General features: G+C 35.7%; 3 protein-coding genes across 11 annotated transcripts in view; 2 read left to right on the top strand and 1 right to left on the bottom strand.

Moving 5' to 3' along the window:
• Wdr62 (WD repeat domain 62) overlaps positions 1–19,254 on the top strand; it is a 47,580-nt gene extending 28,326 nt beyond the window's left edge. For 2 of the 8 annotated variants that reach the window (XM_090152868.1, XM_090152875.1), the window contains 26 exons: positions 11,906–11,997; positions 12,262–12,382; positions 12,450–12,542; positions 12,600–12,716; positions 12,789–12,887; positions 12,958–13,143; positions 13,221–13,381; positions 13,451–13,640; positions 13,704–13,850; positions 13,913–14,186; positions 14,258–14,454; positions 14,513–14,707; positions 14,781–14,956; positions 15,026–15,130; positions 15,191–15,338; positions 15,405–15,558; positions 15,624–15,691; positions 15,831–15,884; positions 15,950–16,512; positions 16,572–16,611; positions 16,675–16,764; positions 16,844–17,033; positions 17,105–17,333; positions 17,400–17,887; positions 17,959–18,035; positions 18,125–19,254. In XM_090152868.1, the coding sequence (XP_090008994.1) occupies positions 11,906–11,997; positions 12,262–12,382; positions 12,450–12,542; positions 12,600–12,716; positions 12,789–12,887; positions 12,958–13,143; positions 13,221–13,381; positions 13,451–13,640; positions 13,704–13,850; positions 13,913–14,186; positions 14,258–14,454; positions 14,513–14,707; positions 14,781–14,956; positions 15,026–15,130; positions 15,191–15,338; positions 15,405–15,558; positions 15,624–15,691; positions 15,831–15,884; positions 15,950–16,512; positions 16,572–16,611; positions 16,675–16,764; positions 16,844–17,033; positions 17,105–17,333; positions 17,400–17,887; positions 17,959–18,035; positions 18,125–18,430 (4,560 nt within the window). In that variant the 3' untranslated portion in view covers positions 18,431–19,254. Of the gene's footprint in view, positions 1–8,091; positions 8,370–11,905; positions 11,998–12,261; positions 12,383–12,449; positions 12,543–12,599; positions 12,717–12,788; positions 12,888–12,957; positions 13,144–13,220; positions 13,382–13,450; positions 13,641–13,703; positions 13,851–13,912; positions 14,187–14,257; positions 14,455–14,512; positions 14,708–14,780; positions 14,957–15,025; positions 15,131–15,190; positions 15,339–15,404; positions 15,559–15,623; positions 15,692–15,830; positions 15,885–15,949; positions 16,513–16,571; positions 16,612–16,674; positions 16,765–16,843; positions 17,034–17,104; positions 17,334–17,399; positions 17,888–17,958; positions 18,036–18,124 lie in introns of those variants that run through there. The other 6 variants (XM_090152870.1, XM_090152873.1, XM_090152871.1 and 3 more) reach the window with 6 other exon arrangements.
• Positions 19,213–20,187, bottom strand: LOC149935492 (DNA replication complex GINS protein PSF1-like). Its single transcript, XM_090152879.1, has 5 exons — positions 20,013–20,187; positions 19,877–19,941; positions 19,531–19,822; positions 19,395–19,469; positions 19,213–19,337 (listed from the first exon to the last, which is right to left on the bottom strand). Exons 1-5 carry the CDS (start codon positions 20,088–20,090, stop codon positions 19,272–19,274), a joined length of 576 nt encoding a protein of 191 aa, XP_090009005.1. The 5' UTR covers positions 20,091–20,187; the 3' UTR covers positions 19,213–19,271.
• Positions 20,188–20,237: 50 nt separating this feature from the next.
• Positions 20,238–23,927, top strand: LOC149935491 (uncharacterized). 2 transcript variants are annotated; one of them, XM_090152877.1, is made up of 11 exons: positions 20,238–20,378; positions 20,456–20,599; positions 20,671–20,769; positions 20,838–20,915; positions 20,987–21,061; positions 21,118–21,153; positions 21,218–21,403; positions 21,464–21,648; positions 21,719–21,795; positions 21,870–21,914; positions 22,992–23,927. In XM_090152877.1, the coding sequence occupies exons 2-11, from the start codon at positions 20,591–20,593 to the stop codon at positions 23,732–23,734; spliced, it is 1,533 nt and encodes a 510-aa protein (XP_090009003.1). In that variant the 5' UTR covers positions 20,238–20,378; positions 20,456–20,590; the 3' UTR covers positions 23,735–23,927. The 2 variants fall into 2 exon arrangements, with proteins under 2 accessions (XP_090009003.1, XP_090009004.1); XM_090152878.1 differs by lacking the exon at positions 21,870–21,914 and having other exon boundaries at positions 20,239–20,378.
• The last annotated feature ends 2,422 nt before the right edge of the window (positions 23,928–26,349 follow it).

Below are 26,349 nucleotides of genomic sequence, written 5' to 3'. Positions count from 1 at the left end.
TAGAAACAGATTTAAATCAACGATTTTTTAAAAAAAATCATTTGATTAAAATCGCGATTTAAATCGCTGATTTAAATCAACTTGATTTAAATCAAACAACCCTGGCGCGCGCGCGAAGAATATGTTTTGTGACGTAAGAGCAACGTATTCTATTTTTTTACTTTTTATTAATTTGATTTTATAGAAACATCTATTGAAGTGTCTCATCGGCTATTAGGCGCTTAATGCGGAAAGGAACATTTTTGCCGCGCGTGACGCGCACTTTACCTTTCTCCCGCTTTCTAGCGAACTAAAGTCTCGTCCTTGGCTAAAGGGTTAGATTCTGCACGGTTGTCGACTGATCGCTTAGAATTAAGTAGGCCTGCAATGAATAACCTCGATGACTTTTACAACGCCTTGATCGTTGTACATTTGTGGGAGGGGATTATTTTTTGCTTTAGTAATGGCTCCGTGTCATTCTCGGTTAGCTACGAACGCAAATCTAAATAGGGTTTATGATATTTTTTGGCCACATAATTCGAGTTATGGTAAAGGTTATATTATGAATAACGTAGTAATAGAAGGAATTATATTATTTCATAGAAACGGTATGCAAATTCCTGGAAATTGTTGGTTGACTCACAAGGGGGAGTACCCGAGGTGTTTATTGCCGATTTTGCTGAAAGTCGGGCGTAATGTAGACCTATTTCAGATATGAAATTTCCCAAAACGAGACGTTGCACTATACCCATTCGATTTGCAAGGCAACCGAAATTTTTTTTGACCACTCTAAACAAAAAAATCAACATTTCCTTATTTTACCCCAAAACGTGTTAGAATTTTACCCCAAAACGTGTTAGAATTTTACCCCAAAACGTGTTAGAATTTTACCCCAAAACGTGTTAGAATTTTACCCCAAAACGTGTTAGAATTTTACCCCAAAACGTGTTAGAATTTTACCCCAAAACGTGTTAGAATTTTACCCCAAAACGTGTTAGAATTTTACCCCAAAACGTGTTAGAATTTTACCCCAAAACTTGTTAGAATTTTACCCCAAAACTTGTTAGAATTTTACCCCAAAACTTGTTAGAATTTTACCCCAAAACGTGTTACAATTTTACCCCAAAACGTGTTACAATTTTACCCCAAAACGTGTTACAATTTTACCCCAAAACTTGTTGCAATTTTACCCAAACACTTGTTGCAATTTTACCCCAAAACGTGTTAGAATTTTACCCCAAAACGTTTTAGAATTTTACCCCAAAACGTGTTAGAATTTTACCCCAAAACGTGTTAGAATTTTACCCCAAAACGTGTTAGAATTTTACCCCAAAACGTGTTAGAATTTTACCCCAAAACGTGTTAGAATTTTACCCCAAAACGTGTTAGAATTTTACCCCAAAACTTGTTAGAATTTTACCCCAAAACTTGTTAGAATTTTACCCCAAAACTTGTTACAATTTTACCCCAAAACGTGTTACAATTTTACCCCAAAACGTGTTACAATTTTACCCCAAAACGTGTTACAATTTTACCCCAAAACGTGTTACAATTTTACCCCAAAACGTGTTACAATTTTACCCCAAAACGTGTTACAATTTTACCCCAAAACGTGTTACAATTTTACCCCAAAACTTGTTGCAATTTTACCCCAAAACGTGTTGCAATTTTACCCCAAAACGTGTTGCAATTTTACCCCAAAACGTGTTGCAATTTTACCCCAAAACGTGTTGCAATTTTACCCCAAAACGTGTTGCAATTTTACCCCAAAACGTGTTGCAATTTTACCCCAAAACGTGGTAGAATTTTACCCCAAAACTTGTTAGAATTTTACCCCAAAACTTGTTACAATTTTACCCCAAAACGTGTTACAATTTTACCCCAAAACGTGTTACAATTTTACCCCAAAAATTGTTACAATGGACGCTTCAATAAAAGATACTCGGTTTTTACTCCAATCTCCAAATTCATCTGGGAAGGAACTATTTCCGGTCGGTCGGTTAAACGGTTAGAATGGCTAGCCAAAAAGTCATATTTAAGCCAATTGGAGACGCGTTTTTGCCGTCATGAGAATTTTGTGTCAGATAAGAAATGCGTCGGCTCACGTGTATAACGAACATACTATACTAATTTTAATTTTCGATAATATATTTTAAGGTGAAATGTATAATGTTACTAAAACTAACTATAAAAAGATAATATTATTATTATTATCATCCTCTTATGGTGTAAATAATTAAAATTATACGGAATATTTTTATATTACCGGGCATTTTTAAAGCTTCTCATGTAGGCCGAGTTAATTCATTTCGTATAAAATTATAATAATAATAATAATCAGCTAGGCTAATACCCAAGGCACCACCTTAGGCCTAAGTCGTCAAGCGACGTTTGAAGCCTTAATTCAGGTGGCCGGGTTACAATGCGTAGGAGGGTGGTGGCAAGCCCTGCATGCCACGCGATCGAGCCAACAGCTCCCTATACTCACTATTACCGTTAACCTCAACAAGTTTTTATGGAAGGGGAAACCGAAGAACTCGGGGGAAAACCCCTTAAACCAGTGGGGAGAGAACTTGCAAACTCAACGCAGAAGGAGTTGTTCCGAGTTTTCACCCAGTGCCACAAGCTGGGATCGAACCCGCTCCTCTAGCTGCGAGGCGAAAGTGCTAACCACTCTGCCACCCCACTATTGGAAAAAGATGAAAACTCATTCATTTAGAACTAAACATATTACTTTTGCAGTACGGTATGCAACAAGTGTTTCCTTTTAACCAGGTAACTTTTTTGGCATGTTACGTTCTAGAAAGTTTCCAGCTTTCTAATATTTCAACAAGCACTATATAAATAGTAACTTATGAGTCCTGGCTGTCGGAAATATTACTTCTTGGCAATTTCTGGGAAGATGTTTTATTTAAGCGCCTATTTACCCATTTCGTAATTAAAAAAAAATAAAAATTTTCACGGTGAAACCGAGAAAATCCCTTGCTTTTTTAAATGGATATTTTTTGGGTTTTAAATGGTCAAAAACATTTTCGGTTGCCATGGCAAATCGAATGGGTAGTGCAACGTCTCCTTTTGGGAAATTTCATATCTCGCATAGGTCTACATAACGCCCGACTTTCAACAAAATCGGCAATTAACACCTCGGGTACTCCCCTTGTCAGTTACAATACCAAGTTAATCGACTTAGATCTCTTCGTGTTTGCCATTTTTGACGTTTTTCGAAAGAACATTTTAACTTTCATTAAGTTAATTCATACCAAAATATTTCAGTGTCAAAATGGTTAAAAAAAATTGGGATTTTTTACGAATTATAAAACATTGTGTTACAACAAATCATTAAAGCCTTAAAACATTGTGTAATACCAAGTTTCATATATTAATATATAACTAAGGTATCTATTGGCTTTTTTCGCCCGATCAGATATTTAAATTTTTGATTTTTTAAAGAAATCTAAAAATTCGATTTATTTCATTTTAATCGGATCACTTATTGATTTTTTTTAAGGATTTAGGCCCATTTTTCTTGAAATTGTTCAGCAGTAAAATTAAATTAATATTAATTATCAATTTAAAATTAAATTTAATTGAGTTTGCACTGAATTGAAATGTTCAGCGGTAAAATAAAATGTAAATTAATACGTTCAGAGGTAATGTAAAATAAAATTTAAATTAATATTAATTATCAATTTAAAAATTAAATTTAATTGAGTTTGCACTGAATTGACATGCTCAGTGGTAATGTAAAACTAAATTAATATGTTCAGAGGTAATGTAAAATAAAATTTAAATTCATGTTAATTATCAATTTAAAATTAAATTTAATTGAGTTTGCTCTGAATTGACATTCTAAGAGAACCTACGTCCCTACATTTTCATAAATACATTGAATAAATGAATTTTTTTAAATGACTTGATGGCACTTTCAAACACCGGGTAATGGTCATTGATGTCCATTTGTATTGACCTGGAATATTGTTAAATGATATTATGATATAGAAGATTTTCACTTTGGCTAACTAACGGATGCGAATGGTCCCATACAAATAGACACGGTTCTCTTTTGACTAATACGAAATAAATTAGGCCTGTTCGTTCCGACGGGTCCGATACCCCGGGCTACGCTTCGGCGCTTGATTGCTGATTGTATCGCGTTGCGTGCGCCGCTCACGACAGATTCGTTTCCGTTTTCGAGACCCTCTAATGGATCGCGCTTTCGAAAGCGACTTATAAGTCCTTTGCTCCCTGTCCGTCCGTACGCCGAACCGGGTTGCTCGATAATTATCAAATTAAAAAAAAATTAAAATTAAATGAAGTTGGCGACATTTGAGGGGCAGGTCACTTCCTTGATTAACGACGCACCCCTCGAAAGATTAAATCCGATTTAATCGTGATTATTTTGATTAAATCATGTTTAATCAATTAATATAATGTTTAAATCTGATTTAATCATGATTAAATCCTGATTGAAATGATTAAATCGCGATTAGAACGAGAATCAGAATGATTATATTGGTGATTGGAATGATTATAAATGTGCGTGATTAGAACCTGCTGATTAGAATAATTTAATATTTGATTAGAATTATTATTTCGTATTTACCGCGCTCGATAAAATCTCGATTCGACCGATTATATTGATTAAATTGTGATTAAAATGATTAAATATGATTAAAATGTTTAAATTGTGATTAAAATGATTAATAATTAAATCGTTGTTAGAGTTATTAAATCGTGATTACCCTGAGTTAATCATTTTACTATGATTAAGACGCACCCAAAATGGAAGTGACCTGCCCCTCGGCGACAAATGTTGAGCTGGATTTTTCAGTACGAGTTTCATTTCAAAGCAATACTTACGACTGTAAGCAGTATGTACAGCAGTATTTATATTTACAACTATCCAAATGGAATTTTATCAAATTTTAGTTGTTTTCTATGTAATTTGTCTCATTTCAGAGTGAAGGATAGATAAGAGTTCAAAGTGTCATTTTTATTAATAGAGAGAAACAAAAGTATCGTTTTACTGCACATAGAAATTTGACGACTCAAATCTTACATAAATGCGGTTAAAAAGGCGCCGATTTGTTATTTTTTTTTAAAAATCGGATAATTATAAAAAAATCGGATAATTATAAATATCGGATAGTTATCAATAAATCGGATAATATCAATAAATCGGATAACATAAAAAAATCGGATAGTTATCAATAAATCGGATAGTTATCAATAAATCGGATAGTCATCGAAACATCGGATAGTCATCGAAACATCGGATAGTTATCGAAACATCGGATAGTTATCGAAACATCGGATAGTTATCGAAACATCGGATAGTTATCGAAACATCGGATAGTTATCGAAACATCGGATAGTTATCGAAACATCGGATAGTTATCGAAACATCGGAGTTATCAAAAAAATCGGATAGTTATCAAAAAAATCGGATAGTTATCAAAAAAATCGGATAGTTATCAAAAAAATCGGATAGTTATCAAAAAAATCGGATAGTTATCAAAAAAATCGGATAGTTATCAAAAAAATCGGATAGTTATCAAAAAAATCGGATAGTTATCAAAAAAATCGGATAGTTATCAAAAAAAATCGGATAGTTATCAAAAAAATCGGATAGTTATCAAAAAAATCGGATAGTTATCAAAAAAATCGGATAGTTATCAAAAAAATCGGATAGTTATCAAAAAAATCGGATAGTTATCAAAAAAATCGGATAGTTATCAAAAAAATCGGATAGTTATCAAAAAAATCGGATAGTTATCAAAAAAATCGGATAGTTATCAAAAAAATCGGATAGTTATCAAAAAAATCGGATAGTTATCAAAAAAATCGGATAGTTAACAAAACATCGGATAATTATCGTATAAATCGGATTTTTTTCCGAAACAAATCCGATTTTTTGTCAACCCTGACACCGAATAGTCACCGAGATTGGACGGGCTACGTTACTAATCCGTACGCGACTACTCGTTTAGATCCGCCATAAAAATAGAAGGGTGTCTGTACAAGTAACGACAACCCTATAAATGAACATGTGCGCCGGACTAGAAGAGTGTCCAAGAATGAATTGCCTTTGTTTAGAACTTTTTAGAAACTCGCAGCTGCAATTTTTAATCATGATATTTAGCGAGGAAAAAATGCGATTTTTATGCTAAAAAGAATTCTTTTTTCAGTGTAATAGAATTTTTTTTTAGTTTTTTTTTCTGGGACGAGAAATTTTGGCAACTTTGTTCCTCTATTGATTTTATGATTTCCCGAGGGAGCATTTTTTCTTTCTGTCTGGCCCTATTGTAGTACCCGAAACAACCGCGTAATGGGCGTTGTCGGAAAACATTACCTTGTTGACTACACGTGTTTTTTAGCTTCATTAATCCAATAAGGAGGCAGATTTGGAAGTATTTTTAATTATTATTTTTCGCCGTGACAGTGTCCTAAATATATCGGATCGCGTTTTATGAATAGCTTCCTTCTACGGTATCGCGTTAAGTGGTAAGATGGCCGTCTTTATGGACTGGGTACACGTCAGGGAATTTAAAATGATAAATGTTGAAAGATTTATTAGAGTCCATGGAAAATAATAATTTAAAAAAATTTTAACGGAGGAAACACATGGATGTAAAAATTGTTTTATTTCAATTTTTAAGACATTAAAAATTAAACCTATGAATGGGTTAGTTTTTATTAATTTTTAATGTCTTAAAAATTGAAATAAAACAATTTTTACATCCATGTGTTTCCTCCGTTAAAATTTTAAAAAAAATTAAAATGGGCCTAAAAAGTCAGGGAATTTTACGAATTTATAAAAATTCAGGGGATTCAATTTTATCTGGACACTTTTTGAAGGGAATTTTAAGAATTTATAAAATAATCAAGGAATTCAATTTTATTTGGACACTTTGTTGAAGGTAATTTTACTCTAGATATATTACAAATTCTATGATTATCATTTATTTCCTTGAAAGTTTGGCTAATTTTTTCCACATTGCAATAACCTTTTTACTGTAATATAAGTCCCATTTAAATTTATTAACTTCTGAAACAATTTTTCTTTAAAGTGGTCAGGGAATAGTCCAGGGTTGCCACGGTACCTGGAAAACCTGGAATTCCTGGAAAAGTCAGGGAATTTGATTTTGGTTGCAAATAGGAAACTTTTTCTAAAATAAAGGTGAAAAAAATACAAAATCTTGGCACAAAATGCGTCAGGGTAAATCTCCGGAGATGGTCAGGGAAAACCTGGAAAAGTCGGGGAATTTGATTGTGAAAAAACTGTGGCAACCCTATAGTCAGGGAATTGACATTACGTAACGCTTATCTTCGCGAAATAACGAAAGCCCGCAATAAGAACGCGCCGAAATCGGCGTGGCCCCTGTTGAAATATATTCTCGCTGGGCCCACCGTTTCCTCCGTCGATGAATATATTTGTCTCTCTCCATCCGACTTCTACCGTTAATAATTCAGAAACGGGAGACGCGCGACAGGTGTGTCAAAAGTATAGGTACGCCTCTGGGGGACTGCCTCCCCGTACCGAGCTATAACGTACGCTCTGACAGACAGCGAGTGGGAATTCCATCGGGCGCGGTCGTAAATTTTCTAAAGCGGACCCATTTTTGCCATTTTTAATTTTTTTTTTATTGGCCCAAGAATAATATGAATTTGCGCGCCTGTAATCGAAATTGTACCCTTTTTTCCACAGACTTTATATTAAGACAGTTTCAGCAAATGGAAGAAATTGGGTAAGCGCGAACGTATATGTCGGTAAAAGAAGTAGACGTTCGCGTTTACTCATCTTCCTTAGCAGCCGAAATTGTCTTAATATAAAGTCTGTGGAAAAATGTAACGCCCTGGCGATCTTGTTAATATATTTTCGCGGGGAAGTCGGCAACCTCCGCAACCTGTTTGTCAGCAGGGGTGAAGGTTTTCACCCCTCTCTCTTTCCGCGGCGGGCTTCACCCTGTGCGCCCCCTTCTCCTCCCCCCTCTAGCCGCCGCGCGTTTTTTGAGCGAGCATCATCATCTCAGCATCCCCCTCCGCCGCCGCGTCAAACTTCCCCGCAGCCCCGGTTCTTGCTTTTTTATCGCGGAGGAGCTCGTCGGCATCGGCGCGCCAGTCGGCTTCGAGAACACGCTTCGGTTCGGTTGAATTGTCGCGTCTCTTTCGGCCGCTTACCTGAGATTCCGCTGGTTTTCTTCTGCCCCGCGTGTCGCGCCCATTCTCCGAAGGAATAACAACGGCCACTTGGAATGCGCGCGTGAAAATAATTAGTTATCTCGTGTCGTGCCATTTGTTCCACGTATAATTTGGGATTAATCGCCATGGATGGTTCCGACGTGGACAACTCGAATCTACCGGTATTAACGTCCTCTTATTTTTCGGAGGTGAGTGGAAGCCACACCGACTTGTTTTCATGCCAACTTGGCATTGGGAAAAAATCGGGGGGGGGGAATAGCCGGCGACATTTTTTGACTGTCCTTTTTTACGGATGGGACGTTGCCTTTCTATTATGGTAATTGGTAACGCGGTCGAAGGTGTGGTTGTTTCGTTAAGCCTGTTTGTTCTAGGTGACTTAAGATATAGTTTTGTTTCAACTTTTTTTCGTACAGATGACTTATTTCTCTTTAATTTCGAAAAGCCTGTGCGATTGGCGGAATTTGATGTTAATGATCCCCAAAACAGGGTTGCCGCGGTACCTGGAAAACCTGAAAAAGTCGGGGAATTTAAAAACGAGCTCTCGAAAAGTCGGGCAATTATAAGCACTAGTAATAAAAAGGCGCCGAATTCTAATATCTTCGGGTTTTATTGTAGTTTATTATTTATATTCTATTTCTAAGACGTTTTATAGATAATATAACTCATTTTGAATCGTAAAATGTTGACTTTAATTAGTAAATTGGTCGTGGAAACCCTGAAAAAGTTGGGGAATTTAAAAATGTAAAAATATGGCAACCCTGCGAAATCCATTTTCCCTTTCAATCTCTCTCGAGAACAATGCTTTATATTAATTAGGGTGCTAATTTGCCTTCAAATATTCTGGAATTACGCCAAATAATTGATGCGTAAAGGAGAAACACGCTTACGTTACCGGTACCTATTTCGCGTACGTGATGGACAACGTACGTAGAAATATATTTGCGAGAGCTGAGTTCATCAACGTGGGTTGGCTATGACATAAGTTCTTTAAATTCAAACCATTTTAGCGCCCTAGCCCTCCTCCAAAATGTAGACTTCTCAGGGTCGCGGTTTCTATTTTGTATCTCGGCGTACCGGTATTCAAATTACCGCGCGAATAAACTCCACGGCGTTGCCGGAATTTAAAATGCAAATTTGATTTTCTCGACGCGATGGTGGAACGTCTCGGGATGGTGTCGCTAACCGTGACCAAGAATAAGGCAGGAAAATAAATTTTAATTCTTTTAAAAATTTAATATTTTCCCCGTATTTCCGTAATGTAAAGGTCGCTATATTAACGAATAGGAACAGCTGATAATTTGAAAGTTGAACCCCGCCGTATTTCCGGTATAGAGGTCAAAATAGGGTGTAGTAACCTCTCTCTCAGAATTTAATTAAAACCCCTATGTGGGTGCCTCTATATAGTAACTTGAATTCGTTTCCACGTACTCGGAAAAAAATTAGGATGTTTTTTTAACGTTTGTTTATTATAGGTCCTTTAATTTAAATGGAGTTGCGGACTTTACTCCATTCACGTATTTATTGTAACTTCGCGTTAGGTGCGTTAGAGGCAAATTACCTTAGTGCCTTATGAATTTTGATATTTCGTCTGTCAAAACTTTTTTTTTGTAATAATTTCATAATTTGGCTTTTAAGGCGTACGTTTATACCATTATAATGGTAAATTCGTTGGTGTCAGCATTTAATTCTTGTCCACGATATGCAGTTAAATGTCTTATGACCGTAAACCCGAGGCGTACCGTTTAATTGTATCGATACGATTAGAAATTTGCAAATTTGCTTTTTGAAATTTGATTAGTGCAACCATTATTCGGCGTTCTTTCCCCCCGAAGGTTTTCAGATAAATCAGGGTTCGTACACGACCTGGAAAAGTCAGGGAATTTTAAAAGGTTTCCAAAATGTCAGGGAAAAGTCGGGTAATTTGAAAATGTTTCCAAAAAGTCAGGGAATTTTAAAAGTTTCCAAAAGGTCAGGAAATTTTAAAATGTTTCAAAAATGTCAGGGAAAAGTCAAGTAATTTGAAAATGGTCCCAGAAAGTAAGGGAATTTTAAAATGACCCCAAAAAAATCAGGCAGATAAATTTTTAAAAGAAAATATTTTTCAAGATTTTTTCCTTAAACCATTCATTTATTCTACAAAAATGGTCAGGGAAAATTTGGCAATTTGGTCAGAGAAAACTTGAAAATGCCAGGGAATTTAACTGTGGAAATTTTGTACGAACCCTGTAAATGTAAAAATGACAAAACTTTCTAAAAGCGCAACCAATATCGTTCTCCACGGATGATCGATTGTTGACGCCTAAAAATTTAAAACGAAAAATTCGCTTATCTCTTTGTTTAGGTGAAAATCGTGAAAAATCGATTCTAAAAAAAGCGTTACACCGTTTCAAAACATTGGGAATTTCATTTTTGAAGTGCTCAAGGTTTTGGTTCTTGGCTCTAGCTAGATAGGGCTTCGCTCTTCTTTAAATACTAGTCCCCTCTCGAAAGGCCTTTATTTAACAGTCCTTTATACTTCTTGGCTTCGCTTACGAAAACTGGATCAACTAGTTTTCTATTCTATTCTTCCGCGAGATGATACTAAACGGGAAGTGAAATGTTGTTGTAGCCCGCGATATTTGGAAGAAGAATAGCTAAAACTGTGTCATGTTGGGTTATGAGAAAATAATACACGCCAATGGATAGGCATCTTGAATATTAAAATAGTTGGTATTTTCCCTCCCTCGAGTTTGACCTTAACCCATTTTCACGTGCTCTACCAGTATAAAACGGATAAGATCATATTACGGAATTAGTATATGATACGGGGTATCTAAAACAGTTTAAAGGCTTTTATTATTTTTTTTTGTTGTGACAATAATTTGGGGCTTTAAAAGAATGTCCTTCCTCGCCATCCAACTGTTATTTTGATCGCTGTCACTCTTAATCTGATATTATCGAATAGAGGAGGAGTGGTTTGACTGTCATCTTAAAGGGGCGGCTACGCACCCCTTGCGTAATTGCGCGATGATGAAAACAGAATGGAAGCCGACTGCGCGCTCTCCCTAAAAGGAGTTTCCCCATTATTTATCCAACTACTACCGCGTCACGTGGTTCTCTCTCGAAGCGTATAATAAAGTTAGCCCTACTTAAATTTGTTGAAATTGAGCGGACTCACGTAGGCATCAATAATACTTTCTTTTGAGAAAGTGCTGAAAAAATAGAAAGAAAACGCTTTCTCGGAAGCGAGGTCGAAATAAGGACGTTTTTGTTTTAAGGCACACTCCTTTTTCATTCTTTAAGCGAACCCAGGCTTATAATTGGCCATTTTGACACTTAGTAACTCGATATAGGTCGGAGGAAACGCTTTCTTTTCCTTTCTCATAATTGGGATGTGATAGGTCAAAAATAGACCTACGCCTTTAGAAGTGTTCCAACAGCAATAACCCAATCATGGTGGTTCATTTATTGAGTCGTTAGGCACCCTGATAGGCCCAAAAAATTATATCGTTGAATCCGATGGTAATTTATATGGAAAACTACATCCTGTTTATTTGTAATTCAAATTTTGTTTCTATAAACTTTTGGTTACATTAATAAGTAATGTCTTAGTTTGGCACCAGACCTAAGATTTAGTTACTCAATAAATTCCCAAAAGTTAATAGTAGACTTGTTTCTTATATATTTTTCTTTCTTTTGTAATTTTTTTTTTAACATCTTGGGTGGTAATTTGCTTTTGTTCCAGGTGAGATTGGAGAAGGTGCTTGGCTTGACAGTTTCCAGTAATGCTTCTTTTGACTGTGATCCCAGTACAAGCGTGGTGGCATATCCTGCGGGGTATGTGTCAAGGATGTGTTCTATCACCCTTCAAAACGCAAAATTTATTTACTAATGAAGGGGGAAAAGGCATTACAGAGCTACATAGTTTTTACGTGAATAATTATAATTATTCTTATTTTAATTCTTACTGTTCCACATGGAGTGGGTAGTTTTTTTATGCGTATTAATGCTTTAAAATAATAAATGCCTTTTTTTCTTGCATATTTAAAAATATAAGTGGCATTTAAAATACATTAATAATAAACAAATTACTATTTTTAGGTGCGTTCTTGTGCTCTATAATGTTCGAAAAAACAAACAGAATCATATCATTAGTTCTTCTCGAAAGACAATCACCTCTCTAGCTTTTTCCTTTGATGGGAAATATTTAGCTACTGGAGAGGTAATAAAAATAACCACGGAATATTTCAAAGGTTAACGTAATACAATAAATTTAAATACTTGTATAGTGTGGCCATCAACCTCATGTCAGAGTTTGGGATGCCCATGAAAAAGTCCAAATAGGAGAGTTTTCTGGCCACAAATTTGGAATAAATTGCGTGGTAGGGACATTTTCCACAATAAATTAAAAATTTGATATTAAAAAGAATTATTCACAGGCTTTTTCACCAAATCTAAAATACGTTGTTTCAATCGGTAGTCAACATGATATGATTGTAAATGTGTGGGACTGGAAAAATAACATTAAAGTAGCTTCGAATAAGGTCTCTTGTAAGGTATGGATAGAAGAATTATGAAATGTCATATTTAAAATCTATAATTTTTCATCTGTTATGAAATTTTATAAGGTTAAAGCAGTTTCTTTTGCTTCTGGTGGAAACTACTTTGTAACTGTGGGAAATAGACACGTTAAGTTCTGGTATTTGGAGTATTCTAGAACCACTAAGGTATATTTGACAAACTAATCAAAAGATTAAACAAAAAAATGCATGAGTATGATGAAATTATTATTTTTAGTACAAACTAGAACCAGTTCCTTTGATGGGTCGATCTGCAATATTAGGGGACCTAAGAAACAATTACTTCTGTGATGTCGCTTGTGGGAAAAATAACATGGCAGATAGCACATACGCTATCACCAAATCGGGACTGCTTTGCGAGTTTAACAGTCGCCGCTTGCTGGACAAGTGGGTGGAGCTTAGAGTGAGATATTTTTTCTTTATTTTTAGAGTATTACTATTCTAGATTGAATACAATTAATGGTTATTATTTTTCAACAGACAACTAGTGCTAATAGCTTATGTGTTGGGCAAGAATTTATTTTTATCGGCTGTGCCGATGGCCTGGTCAGGTGCTTTAGTCCTTTTAACCTTAATTTTATATGCACTCTACCAAGACCTCATTACTTGGGTGTTGATGTTGCGAAGGGATTGACTGGCAGGTATGCTATTCTTATTGAACAACGTTATTCATGATATGTTTATATTTATTTTAAAAAACATTATCTTAGCCACGCTGGCAGTCATCCAAAAGGAGCCAAATACCCTGATACTATCGCAGTTACGTTTGATGAGACTTCCAAAAAAGTGACCTGTGTTTACAACGATCATAGTATGTACACTTGGGATATTAAAGACGTCAAGAAAGTTGGCAAATCTCATTCCTTTTTATACCACAGTGCCTGCATTTGGGGTGTTGAGGTATGACATTTATACTAAGTTAGCTTAGCGATTAGTTACCTAACTTTTTTTTGTCATTTCCAGACTTATCCTTCACCTTCAGATGGTCTTCAAAGTGTTCTTCCTCCAGGAACGTTCTTGACTTGTTCAAGTGATGATACGATCAGAGTTTGGAACTTGGAGCCTAATATGAGTCAAAATACAGCATATCATCGAAATATTTATAGTACTGTAAGTTTAGCTGGTATATTTCTGTTGTGATGAGTCATTTTCTCACGTTTGATTTTCATTAGGAAACTTTAAAAATTCTCTACATGGATAGCGAGCTGTCCTATTTATGTGATGTAGATGTCAATGCTAGTGGTAGCAATGATAAAGTTGATACAACCTACGATGGCAAAAATGGTGTTAGGTGTTTAAAAATAAGCCCAGAAGGTCGTCATTTAGCAGCCGGTGATAGGTCTGGAAATATTCGAATCTGTGATTTGGAATTTATGGATGAGTTGTGTAAAATTGAAGCTCATGATTCCGAAGTTTTGTGCCTGGAGTATTCCAAAGACAATAATAGTGAGACTAATTTAATTAGCGAAAATATGAAAGAAATGTTTCTTATAAAAACAATATAAAATTCTTTTCAGGTAAACAATTTTTGGCATCTGCTAGCCGCGATCGACTTATCCATATTTTTAACGTGAATCAAGACTATTCATTCCAACAAACCCTCGATGATCATTCCTCTTCCATTACTGCCGTTCGGTTTGTTCAGCAGGGACCAAAACTTCAAATGATCTCTTGCGGAGCTGATAAATCTATTATTTTTAGGAAAGCCCAATTTGTAAGCTAAATTTAATACTTTCATTCTCAAAACTTGGCTAATGATAATACCCCTGTAGACTCCTCATTTAAATTTGCTCCGAGAACACCATGTGGTGGGTAAAACTACCCTGTATGATATGGAAGTTGACCCTCAGCAAGAACACGTATTAACAGCTTGTCAAGATAGAAATATTAGAATATACAATTGTCAGACTGGAAAGAGTGTTAGATCTTTTAGGGGTTCGCAAGGAGATGATGGCACTTTGATCAAGGTTTTAATTTCTTTATTTTATGTCTGATTGTATTTAAATGGCGATAGTACTAAAATTACCGCATTGTTTTTAGGTTGTTTTGGATACGAATGGTAGCTTAGTTGCTACAAGCTGCACGGATAAAACGCTTTATATTTATGATTACTCAACTGGGGAGTGTATGGCTTCGATGTCTGGCCATTCTGAGCTTGTGACTGGTCTGAAATTTACTAACAATGGAAAGCATCTAATTTCGGTCTCGGGTGATGGGTAAGATGCTTTTTAAATTTATAAGTTGCAATAGCTTACTAGATCTTTATGGCCGCTCCTTTTTTGTAGTTGTATCTTTGTTTGGAAATTGCCTCCAGAATTCAATCACATGAATGAAAACAGACTTTCTCAACCAGAAAGCATTTTGCCTACAATATGGCAAGATGGTGGAAGGTAGTAGAAAATTTACTAATGACCGAAGAAACGTTTTTTAATGATAACTGTCTGTACTAGGAGTGTCGGTGTTACAAAGCCTATGCAAGCAGTTGTTGAAAGTGATAAGGGTAATAAAAACAATGCAAAATCCCCAGAAGGAGAAGAAACTAATGGACCAGCTTATCGATTCAGTGTTGGGCAGCTACCTTTGTGGGCTAAAAAACAGGTTGGTGTTCGTCGAAGCTTTTAATTACTTTGTCAGTATATGATGGCGTATCTTTTATCTGAATAGATGTTTGAAGACCTTAGTCAAAGTAAATCTGAGAAAGCATCTGCCCCTGTGCAACCTAGAGGCAGGTGGGCCCAAAGAATTGAAGGACAAGGACTCGTTGTGAAATCTTATTTAGAAACAGATTCCGTTATTCCGTTCCCAAATAATAACCAAAGTAAGTAAACTAATAGTTTTAATGGCTTTACAGTTTAAAATTTTTTTGTCTATTATTACTATTAGATCAGAAAGATAGTGGTGGACTGAAAGAATTCCAAAAAGTGAGAGAAAGCATTTTGCAATCGTATCAGGTAGTTGTTTTGTGAATGTATTGAAATGTGCGCTCAGAAATGTTTCCTCTTGTTTTTTTTGCTGTAAATCTGTTGTGTTTATTACCATACCCGTTATCAACCAGTTAAGTAACATACAACACCTCTCTTTACTATGTAGAATAAGTCAGAGGCTAATGTTTCTGATGATAGCTCAAAAGAATCTGGAAAACATGTAAATGTTTATCCTTTGTTGATAAAAGGGGTGCCTTATTAATTATCATAAATTTTTGTTTTTAGGGTAGCCCAAGTAAAGCAACCTTAAGGCAAGGCGTTGACAGAGCCAAATCTCCACCCGAAATAAAACGTATTAGACACCCAACTGACTCCAGTAGCGCCGGCAGTTTGAAACTCGAAGATGTTGATGCTGAAGATGAATGTTCTGAAAATGAAAATACCTTATACTTTCCACCTTCTGATGATGAATCTGATCATGGTGATGGGTCTTCATACAAAGTTTGCGCTACAAATGAAGACGAAATGAGGGCAACGAGGAAAAAGTTGAGAAGATCCAGACCTGACAGGCTAAGGGAGTTTTCATCTCTGAGTACGCCAGATTCTGGAGAGTTAAATAGTGAGGATGAAGATGCATCAACTCCAGTTGAGAGTGAACCGTCTTTCTTGGGCAACTTTAGTGTTAGTACAGAAAATCTTGAGAGACTAGGTCAAAGAGAGAAGTTTATGAAGAGTAACTATGAGAGCCTGGAAATGGGTGGTAAAGGAGGAATGGATGGTATGCATTACTCTAGGGCTTCCATTTCTGCTAAGTTCTTGGCTAAAAGCAGCCATGGATTTCTCGCTAGGTAAATAATAACTGCTTGACCATTTTTGTACCCAATGGTAATTGACTTGTTTCATGTAGACACGATTCTGGTAGCAGTGGAAGTGAAAAAAAGTCTCAGGTAAAGAAATATTATTTCTATAATAGAGAGGGATTAAATAACCAAACTCTATATCCTTTTAAGATTAATATAGCTCATTCAAAAAAGCGAGAAGAACTTACTAAAGCTTTGAATGAGGCTAAGAAAAAACTGGAAACAGTAAGAGAGCAAAATGTTTGAATTTTTTCTTGTTTCGGTAGTCCTCCCTCTCCCTTTTAGTGTAGGTAGTTACGTTCTTTTTCTTATTTATTAGCTTGGCTGGAAGGGTGGTTTAAGTAGCAGTAAAAGCATAGGGGACCTTCACAGCCTGCCTGATAAGGATATCTCATACACTCGCAAGGAATCCACACCTAATGACATCAGAAGAACTTCCTCTTTGAGTGACCTCTCATTTTCGGGGCCTAGAAGAATATTACAACCATCACCGGCTCCGCAAGGTAATTGTTAGTGGTTTTGGTCTTTAAATTTATAAAAATAATAAAGAAGGGATTTTAATGAAATGTGTTTTATCTAGACACCAATGTTTCTGCTCCACTTTGGAAACAAGCGACTCCAGTAACAACTCCCATAAAAAAGTCTTCTCTAAGGCACCAACCCGCAGTATCCGTAGTAGCTCCTTCACCATCAGGCAGGAACTCATTACCTAGGAGTATCAGTATGGGTTCCCTACGTGGTGACCCTAATCATACTCCCCAAAAAGTACCTTCAGTGCATACATTAGGCAGAGTTTCAGCATCACCTAGGTTATTATATCAGTCTATACCTTTCTAACAAGATGAAGTCTAAAATAAGTGTTTTTATGCATTTAGACGGTCTTCCGCTATTACTCCGTTAACAAAGGCCGCTTCCTCCTCCACAATGAATTATTTGGGTCGAAACTCTGAATCGCCATCTCATAGATACTCCATTGCTAACATAGACATTCAAAGGCTTCACTCTGATGATAGCTCCTCGGATACATCGCCTACGGAACCCCACAAACCTTTACCCTTATCCAAGAGTTTCACATTTTCTCAAAGTAAAAGTCCAGATCCCAATTCATTGAATCAACCGCACTATCCTCGAAGGCCAAACACTCTTATGGTTGGAAGAAGGGAGTGGAAAAATGATCCTTCTAGGTCTAAGAGCGAGAAAGATTTGAGAGGAGTTGGACGCGATTCAACTTCCAATGACCTCAGAGTTCAAACCCTCAGCAGAAATATGCCTTTACCCGATTTATGGAGCAAAGAAATAAGCAATGGATCAGCGTTTTCTGGACCACGAATTGATCTTCCTGATAACCCTTCTCAAGCAGAATGTAATTATATACATTTGAAATGTCCTTAAAAACCTTAAAGAATATGATTTAACTTTTGATATCTTAAATAGTAACGCAAGAACTTTGTGACTCTGTTGCTGATGAACTGAAGAGAGTTACTTCTTACGCTATGCAAATATTTCAAAGGGTAAACTTAACTTTTCAATAGTTTTATTTTAGACCAAGCACCTCTGCAAACTTTCTGGATCTAATAGCGAGCAATATTTTCTATATTAGGTAACATTAAGTACGGAGCTTAGGCCATCTGAAAAATCGTACATGACAACAGCTTTAGCTCAAGGTGTATTACAAGCTCAACAAACACTGCGACCTGCCGTTCCTCCCATGTACCCAAGTGGTAGCAGTGAGAACTTTGTTAATAGTAAAAGGCCCTCTGTCAGTGATATATTGCCCTCATCCGGGGTGAAAGGGGACCCCAATACGATAGCCTTGCTTCAACAGTACTCCGATAGGCTTTTCAATTTAATTGAGCAACGATTTACTAAAACCCAAGATGGTAGCAAGCAGCAGCAAAGTGACTAAAGTATTTATTTTTTATTAACGTAATTTGAAATGAGAGTATATATGGTTTTTTAAGCTTTTTAATTTCTAAACTCTCTACTGTTTGTGGTTAGAAAAGGTTTATTTTCTGGCCACAGATTTATTTTAAAAAAATATTTGTATTACATTTTAAACTCTTCAAATTTACCTCTTATAAAAAGGCATACAAACCCTGCCATATATTTTAAATTAAACACCTAAACATATCCTCAGTATCTACAGATTATTTAAATATAATTTTATTGTATACAATTAGAGGAGGACCAAAGGAGAGGGAATTTCTACGTGTTCATTATTCATGCAGGTTAATTTAAATTTAGAAATATATAATGCTTACGACAACTGCGTGCATTTTAATGTGTAGAGAAAATTTCTCGCTCAATCTACCAAACATTCCACCAGATTTGGGAACAAATACATGTGTTATAGCTTAATTGACTGTGATACATGTTATTAATAGGTCAGCACCTCTTAATACATTAAAACGGAGCCTATTGGCCTTCATATTTAACTGAAATCTTCTAAATTAAAAAATTGTACCAAAATTCTGTATTTTTAAAAAAAAAAAAGCTGCCAAATTATTTAAAGTTATATTTTTCTCGCGTCTTCCAGTTTTTACAAACTGATGTAAATATTGTAATAATGTGTGTACTTATACTTCCTATTTTTAAATGGTGTCAATCTCCGATTAACTGAAGTTTTGTACATAAACTGCATGACGTGAAGCATTTTGTCAAATTTTTTCATAACAAAAAACACCAATACACAAATACTGAACTTTTTATTTTGAATAAACAAATCTGTACATTGAGCCAAATTCAGCCTATGTTATATGTTCCAAGATACCTAAACGAATTAGTTTTTCACATTGGTCTCTCTTTAAAAGGTGCTAAAACAATTGGAAGATTAGTTTCAAATCTTTTCAAACATTGTCCACATAACTTACAGTCGTATTTTTACTCAAAGTTACTGTGGATCCATCATCTAGGGTTAGATCACCATAATCTACTAAACATCGAACCTAGACAATTATTGGAAAGATATTTCATTTGTTTTCCTCTTCAATTTTAACCTAACTGTACTTGAATGCAAAGAGATTTGGGTGGACAGGTATTTTGCATCAAATCCATGCCAATTGTTGCCATATATTTTGCCAAACATTTATTGTAGTTGTTGAACCAAACAGACTCTGGGTCAGACATGCATTCTTTTATATCTGGAGGTAATATACTCCCAAAAGCCCATCTCATATTCTTTAGATCACCTATGCGATTATACAGATAGGCTAGAAGACATCTTTTATTGTGTAGTATAATTTTGTGACGAAGTTGAATTGCTGCATGATAGTTTGCACTTTCACTCATTATGAGACCTCTGAAAGATTTTTAGTTAGAATTGTTTAGGGTAAATCATTTTCCATAATATTACACGTCTCTCTGATTTTCTTCGTATAAAATGTTACTTTCTTCAATAACTTGTCGTATTCCATCTTCCTGAAATCGTATATTGGTTTTAGTCAACACTACTCTCTATTTCTTTCAAAGAAAGGGGAATTGTTACCTACATTTAAAGGTTTTAAATTACTTGAATCTCGGGTTCTGTGATACTCCTTTACAAGTTCTAACGCTCTAGCTCCAAACATAATTATTTATATATTATACTATATTTTAAATTAATTTAATTTACAAAACAAAGAAGCAAAAATAAACGGCCGCTAACGATTTGCAAACAAAACTCCCGCAATTTATTACTAAATACTAAAGTTCAACAATAGGTGGCGTTAAAACACAATTTGGAATTTCTGTGATTCTGTCGCATTTGCAAATCAACGAAACCTCCTCGAAGGAGGCTTGAAAATCTGTTAGTTTGATCAGTATTTGAAAATTAAATATGGTATTTTATTTTTTTCATGAAAATATATATTAACCTAGTACGTATTGAATTTTTTTGTCCAAGTTTCAATATCGATTTAAATATAATTTAAAATTATTATTATTGATTATTAAGCCTGTGCTGAAATCCTGTTGCGGTTTCCTGGGGAGGGGGAAGAAAATCTGCTTGCTTTAGTACATTTACTAAATTTACATAGGTCGTTCAATCAGTGTAGTGTTCAAATATCTTCTTCAGAAATATAAATTGATAATGGCCAATGTGAGTTTAATTTTAATGTGATTTCATATTACAACCAAAAATATTTAACATTCAAACAAATTATATTTCAGGCATTTGGATCAATGACAAAAGAGGAGAAAGATGAAATGATTACAAAGAAAATGGAAGATATGAAGAAAAAAAGTGAAGAAATTCTCAAAAGACATTTGGTACCTTCTTCCCCTTTACCTATATTTGTATTAAAGTTGTCAGTTAAATTACTCTTTTAATTTCAAAGCAAATAGAAGCTGACAAACGGAATGCAGATGCCTATAGTAAAGCTGTGATTGAAAGGAAAAAGAACAATCCAACTCCAGTAACATTCAAATTAGTAAATGTTTTCTACGTTAAATGCATTTTACAGTAAATTTTGCTCTTATCATATAGGAAGTTCCAAAAGAAAGACGATTACCAAATCGTGTAAGCAGCAGGCATCAGCTTGTTAAAAGAACAGATAGCAAGGTAAATCTTTCTTTAATAAGTGTTAAAACAAATTATAGTTTTAATTATTTGTTTAGGAAGTAGAGGAAAAGAGGAAACAGCGCCTTAGTGATGTATATTGCGATGATCTACGATTAAAGTCATATTTTCAGTTATTTCAAATAATAATGTTTAAAGGGAGATGCGCCGCCGCCTGATCCAAATTTTAACTTCCTATCTGATCCTCTGAGACATAATGATGAGTTGTTGAATCAGTCAGAGCCAGAGCGAAAAGAATCTGGCTTTAGACATAAAAATAATTTTGGTGGGGAAAACTTTCAGAATGTAAAAGGCTCTATTAAACAGCAAAGGAACTACGCAAAAGTATAAATTTCAATTTTGAGGTATAATTTCAATTATATACTCCTACAATTTTATCTTTAGGATCATCCCATGAGTCCTCCCAAAAATAAAATGGAAATGGCTTTAATTATGACAGGGAAGGAAAGGCGAGATTATGAAAATTGGCGAAAAGAAAGAGATCTAATCGACAGAGAGAGAATTGCCCGTCAAAAAACCTCGGAAGGAACCTGGAAGAGAGAGTGGGATAATGACAAACTTTCTCAAATGTAATTTTCTTGGACTTTTTAAAATTAATTAATTAAATATAAGTTATACAGTATGATTATTTTCTTTCAGGAATGATTCAACGCCTAGCAGAAAACCAAATGAATTTTACAAATCTCCCCAGTGGAATGAAGAGCCTGATCAAACTGGTAGCTATAATTTAAACAATAACGGGGTGGTTATATTTGGGCACTTTAAAATGGACAAGTTTTGTTGTGTTTAGGAGGGCGTGGTATTAAAGCTAGAATTACATTTTCTAGAGGAAGAGGTTGGTGGATAGGTTACTATTTCGGCATGTTCTACTTGTGTGCAGATTTAGCATGACTTTGTAGCTAGATTGTGCCCTCTGCAAATAATTCATTTTTAACGTAATTATGGAGGGTGTAAAGACAGCACCTTAGTTTTACCTCTTTTCCTATAATATTTGGTTTTGCAAGTAACTTATTCTTAAGGATGTGTGGATAATGTATTTTGGTACCGGTTCGGATATCTAATAACAGTTAAGTTTCAAATTATAGTTCGGTTATCGCTTTATGGAAACTTGGAAATCCGTTATCGGCTTAAATTTTTAGAAATTTTGATTTCCTAATCAATTAATCGTTTTTTTTTTTTCAAATACAAATTGATTAATGGTTTTTATTAGAATACTAAACAATTAACTAATAACCTAATTATCAGCTGAGGTTTCATCTGACATCATAACTGAAAGACTAAAAAATAGGTTTCTTCAAACAAAGAAATAAGCATTAGCCTAATATAAAAGTTTTAGGGAGATGGATTGATAAAAAGGTAGTTTCGGTCTGTGCGGAACTGCTGAGAGAGGAGAAACTAAAACTTATCTCAAACACACGGCATCTCCCTATAATCGGACGGCTTTTTTTCTTCCAAAGTGGCCACCCAACGTGTTTTTAAAAACCTCTAACGTCACTTTGGATGGGCTCCTTCTCTACCTCTCGGCTCCCCCCTATCCCACTCCTATTTTCAGTTGAAAATCTGCTTCAGATGTTAAAATAACTCAGATACTCTATATTTTCTTTTTATTCTTTTATTAAGAAATTCAAATAATGAGTAAATAAACTGTGAAATTGATTAATTAAATTTAAAAAAAATTAAAGAGTAATAAATCGATAACCGAAATTATGGAATACTTTATAAGCCCCCAAAACGATATCCGAAAATTTGGTTCGATTAACCTAACTGAAAACCGGACCAATAAGCCTTGGTAAACGGTTATCCACACATCCTTACTTATTATAGAAATAGATGACTTTATCATTTTATTAGAAGTTTTAAAAATTTTTCATACATAACAAAAAATTAATACAATGTTCCTGTTAATATGAAGGGAACAGTGGTAGGTTCAGAAATCGGGAAGCCGAATGGGAAAATGAAAGTGCCAAACCCAACAGATTTGACGGAGATACAAGAAACTTTAATAGCAGGTTAAATAAACAGTCAAATTCCAGTGGGAGCTTCGAACGCAGCTCCAACTCCAGCAAAACTCCACTTTACCCTGGCTGGGAACCAAAAAGAAATTTTGAACATTTTTCAAAATCCAGTGGTTTTAAAAAATGGAATGACAGAGATTCGGGCAGAGGATGCGATGCTCCATCTTGGCGTACTGGAATGGGAGTGCCAAATACGTCTAGTATCCAAAGCTTTCCAGAAAAGGATGGAAAAGCTAAAGATTCTAATGATCAGTCTAGTGGATGGAACGTTCCCAGTGATGGTGCAGGGCAAGATGAATTTTGGGATGATGTCATTGATGAAAGTAACACTAAAGATGTCCAAAGCAATGAGGATTTAGATACTGATGAAAAAGGAATCAACTTGGGGGCAGTTGAAAACATCATCATTCAATGCAGTGGCCAAAATCGTAAAGTAGAAATTGAAGATTCTTCCAAGAGCGAAGGAAGTTTAGAAAAAGATGGAAATGACGAGTGGGAAGATGTCAGTGGGGAAGAAGACGAAATTGTCGAAGATAAAGAGAAAAATAATGATTTGTCTTATGAAAGATTAAGAACAGCTCTCAATGAAGAAGTTCGAAAGGCTGAAAAAATGTTGAACAAATCATCTAATCAGAATTAAATAATAAAACACTCAAGGCAGTCTAATTTGACAAATTAGGTTTTTCACATAACCATACTGCCATATTGAACTGTTGTTAAATTAAATAATTTAGTTTTAATCTATCCAACAATAGTGTTATTTATAGTGATTTTTCATAATATACATGTAATTTCCGTCTTTTTAGTATTTTATTCCAGTATAAAACAGGATCTACTAGCCTTGAATAAAATTTAGTAGGATTTTTAAATAAAATTGTGGGTATTTTTCGTTGCACTACAAACACTTATTTCAAAATACCAAGCTGATTGTTCGCTACTTAGATTATTTGGTAGTAGAAATACTACTGTGAGCTAATATGAAATCATGGAGCTCCATGATGAAATTAAGATTTTAGTCCCATGATTTGCAGCAGAAAAAGGCGGTGCAACGTTTATCAAGGACTAATATACAAATAACGACTAATTTAAAAGACGATACGACCACCACAACTAGCTGTTGAATGCTGTAGATGACGATTCACAATTTATAAAAAAAAAGTTCAAGGCAAAGCCGCCCATCACGCGAATGGTGGTGGATAACAAGCTTAGAGCACTTAATAATTATCAGCTAGGCTAATACCTAAGGCACCACCTTAAGCCCAAGTCATCTAATACCTTAGACAAGTGGGGGGGGCTACTGTAACAATGCGTAGGAGGGTGGTGGCAAGCCCTTCATGCCACGCGAGCTAACAGCTCCCTACACTAAATTAACTATTACCGTTAACCTCTACAAGTTTTTATGGAAAAGGGAAACCCCCTTTAACCAGTGGGAAGAGAACTTACAAACTCTACGCCGAAGGAATGGTTTCGAGTTTTCACCCAGTACCACAAGCTGTAATCGAATCCGGATCCAATTTGCTGCGAGGCGAAAGTGCTAACCACTCCGCCACCCCACTTCAGGGGATCCCTCACTCACAACAGGGGAAGGCATAGGGGTCACAAAAAAACCGGTTTTGAAGCACACTGCAAGACAGTCTGGATTTTATGTTACCCCTATGCCTCCCCCTGTTGTGAGTGATGGATCCCTTTAAGGTGATTCGGAAGCGAATTCCAGTCTCGAAAAGAAGGTGGTACGAAGAGTTCCACCGTAGCTTGGTCCTCATAAAAGGGAGGGCATAAGAAGTACCGCTTCTTGAACTACGGTGGGGGATCGCGCCCATGACGCGATTGTGTTTGCTCTGGGAGAGCATTCCATTGCCTTTGTGTATGATAAAGTTTACGGTCATGAGGCGCTTGATACGACGACGTGACACACTTGCGAATTCCTTGACATTTCGAAGTACGCGTGTGATGCTGACATGATACTTGTGGAGAACCAGACCAACAAGTAATACTCCAAGATAGGCCCGACATGAAGTGCCGACGAAGGAAGCCAAGAGTTCGAGGAACCTGGGAAAAAATCCTCAAGATATGTGTACATCTTAGAGAAGTGAGCTAGTGCCCATATAGCAAAAAACAGTAGGGGGGACAGATCGGGACACGGTCAGGTGTTATGTCAACCAACACCACTTTTCCATTCGGGATGTCCTACCATAAAAGCAGTCGGCCATGTTATATGAAGGAAACTAACTACAGTTTCCTTGGTTATATTTAGTCTTACTGCTGGCCGACTGATAAATTGCGTCTTGCCTGACTTATAAACAAATAAATTTCCAAAGATTTTATAGTCGGTCCTGCAGTCGGTATGCATGATGTTTTCAGTTCGGAAAATAACCGCAGGTATTTGGTGTAGAACACCAACACTTCCAATATTGGCCGCTCCATTATATTGCTTTAGATATTTCTGGCGCTAGTTAGCATTGATGCGTTAAGGTTATATTCCCTTTAAAACATAACTTTTCCCAACTATCGATTGATATGTCGGACAACAGTACTATTAAATAAGCCGTTTTGTTGTCGGCCCTGCAGTCGGATAGATAGCCTAAAAATAATCCAAATGCGATAATCCGCTTATCAGACTTTTGATGAAACCTAAATCAATACCCCATTTTAAACATTCAATGTAGTGTCGGCATAGCATTACCAATTAGCGTAAGTTTATTATTAAATATTATTATTATATTAGCGTATGTATAGTATATTATCCTTGAGAACGAACGAATTAATGTGTTTAGTCTGTATGCGCGACCATAGTTTGACTAGAGTATTGCTTAGCCGTAATTCAGTATTTTGCAACGAAATCTTTAATTTTTTAACTTCAGGTCGGTATTTAATTAACGCTAAAATTAGTGCTGGTAAACAGTCTGTAAAATAGAACTATTTCAAAGTTGAGTGTCGGAAAGCCCGACTCATTAATACAATTTTTTTTTTATATTTTATACGTCGGGCTAGAGTCGTCAACAGTTGGGAAAGCTAACATGACTCTTAACCGACTATCATACCCTTAACTTGCTACAAACCGACTGTGCTTTGCTACATGGGTGAGAGCATAAGCCTATCAACCCTAAGTTTGAATCGAAAGGCAGTGTTGGTTCAAGCAAACGACTGGCGAAAGTACAGCGCTAAATCCACCCGGTGGCGGAAAAGAGAAATGTAACGCGTCTCGCAATGCATGATGCCAGCTGCTTTAGTAAGAGATAATTGCGTAGAGAGAGA

The sequence above is a fragment of the Leiobunum rupestre genome, chromosome 7 (genome assembly GCF_980474605.1).
Source record: "Leiobunum rupestre chromosome 7, qqLeiRupe1.1.hap1, whole genome shotgun sequence".
In the NCBI taxonomy this organism is placed as follows: Eukaryota; Metazoa; Arthropoda; class Arachnida; order Opiliones; family Sclerosomatidae; genus Leiobunum; species Leiobunum rupestre.
This window is presented reverse-complemented; position numbering and strand designations above follow the sequence as displayed.

What these genes read in the sequence shown, in the direction of transcription:
- LOC149935492 (XM_090152879.1), bottom strand. Translation starts at nt 20,090, where the DNA reads ATGTTTGGAGCTAGAGCGTTAGAACTTGTAAAGGAGTATCACAGAACC. An exon ending in GTAATTTAAAACCTTTAAAT is followed by an intron (nt 19,942 to 20,012) that starts GTAGGTAACAAT and finishes ATACGATTTCAG; the next exon opens with GAAGATGGAATACGACAAGT. An exon ending in GAAGAAAATCAGAGAGACGT is followed by an intron (nt 19,823 to 19,876) that starts GTAATATTATGG and finishes AAAATCTTTCAG; the next exon opens with AGGTCTCATAATGAGTGAAA.
- LOC149935491 (XM_090152877.1), top strand. An exon ending in AAATTCTCAAAAGACATTTG is followed by an intron (nt 20,770 to 20,837) that starts GTACCTTCTTCC and finishes TTAATTTCAAAG; the next exon opens with CAAATAGAAGCTGACAAACG. An exon ending in TTAAAAGAACAGATAGCAAG is followed by an intron (nt 21,062 to 21,117) that starts GTAAATCTTTCT and finishes TTATTTGTTTAG; the next exon opens with GAAGTAGAGGAAAAGAGGAA.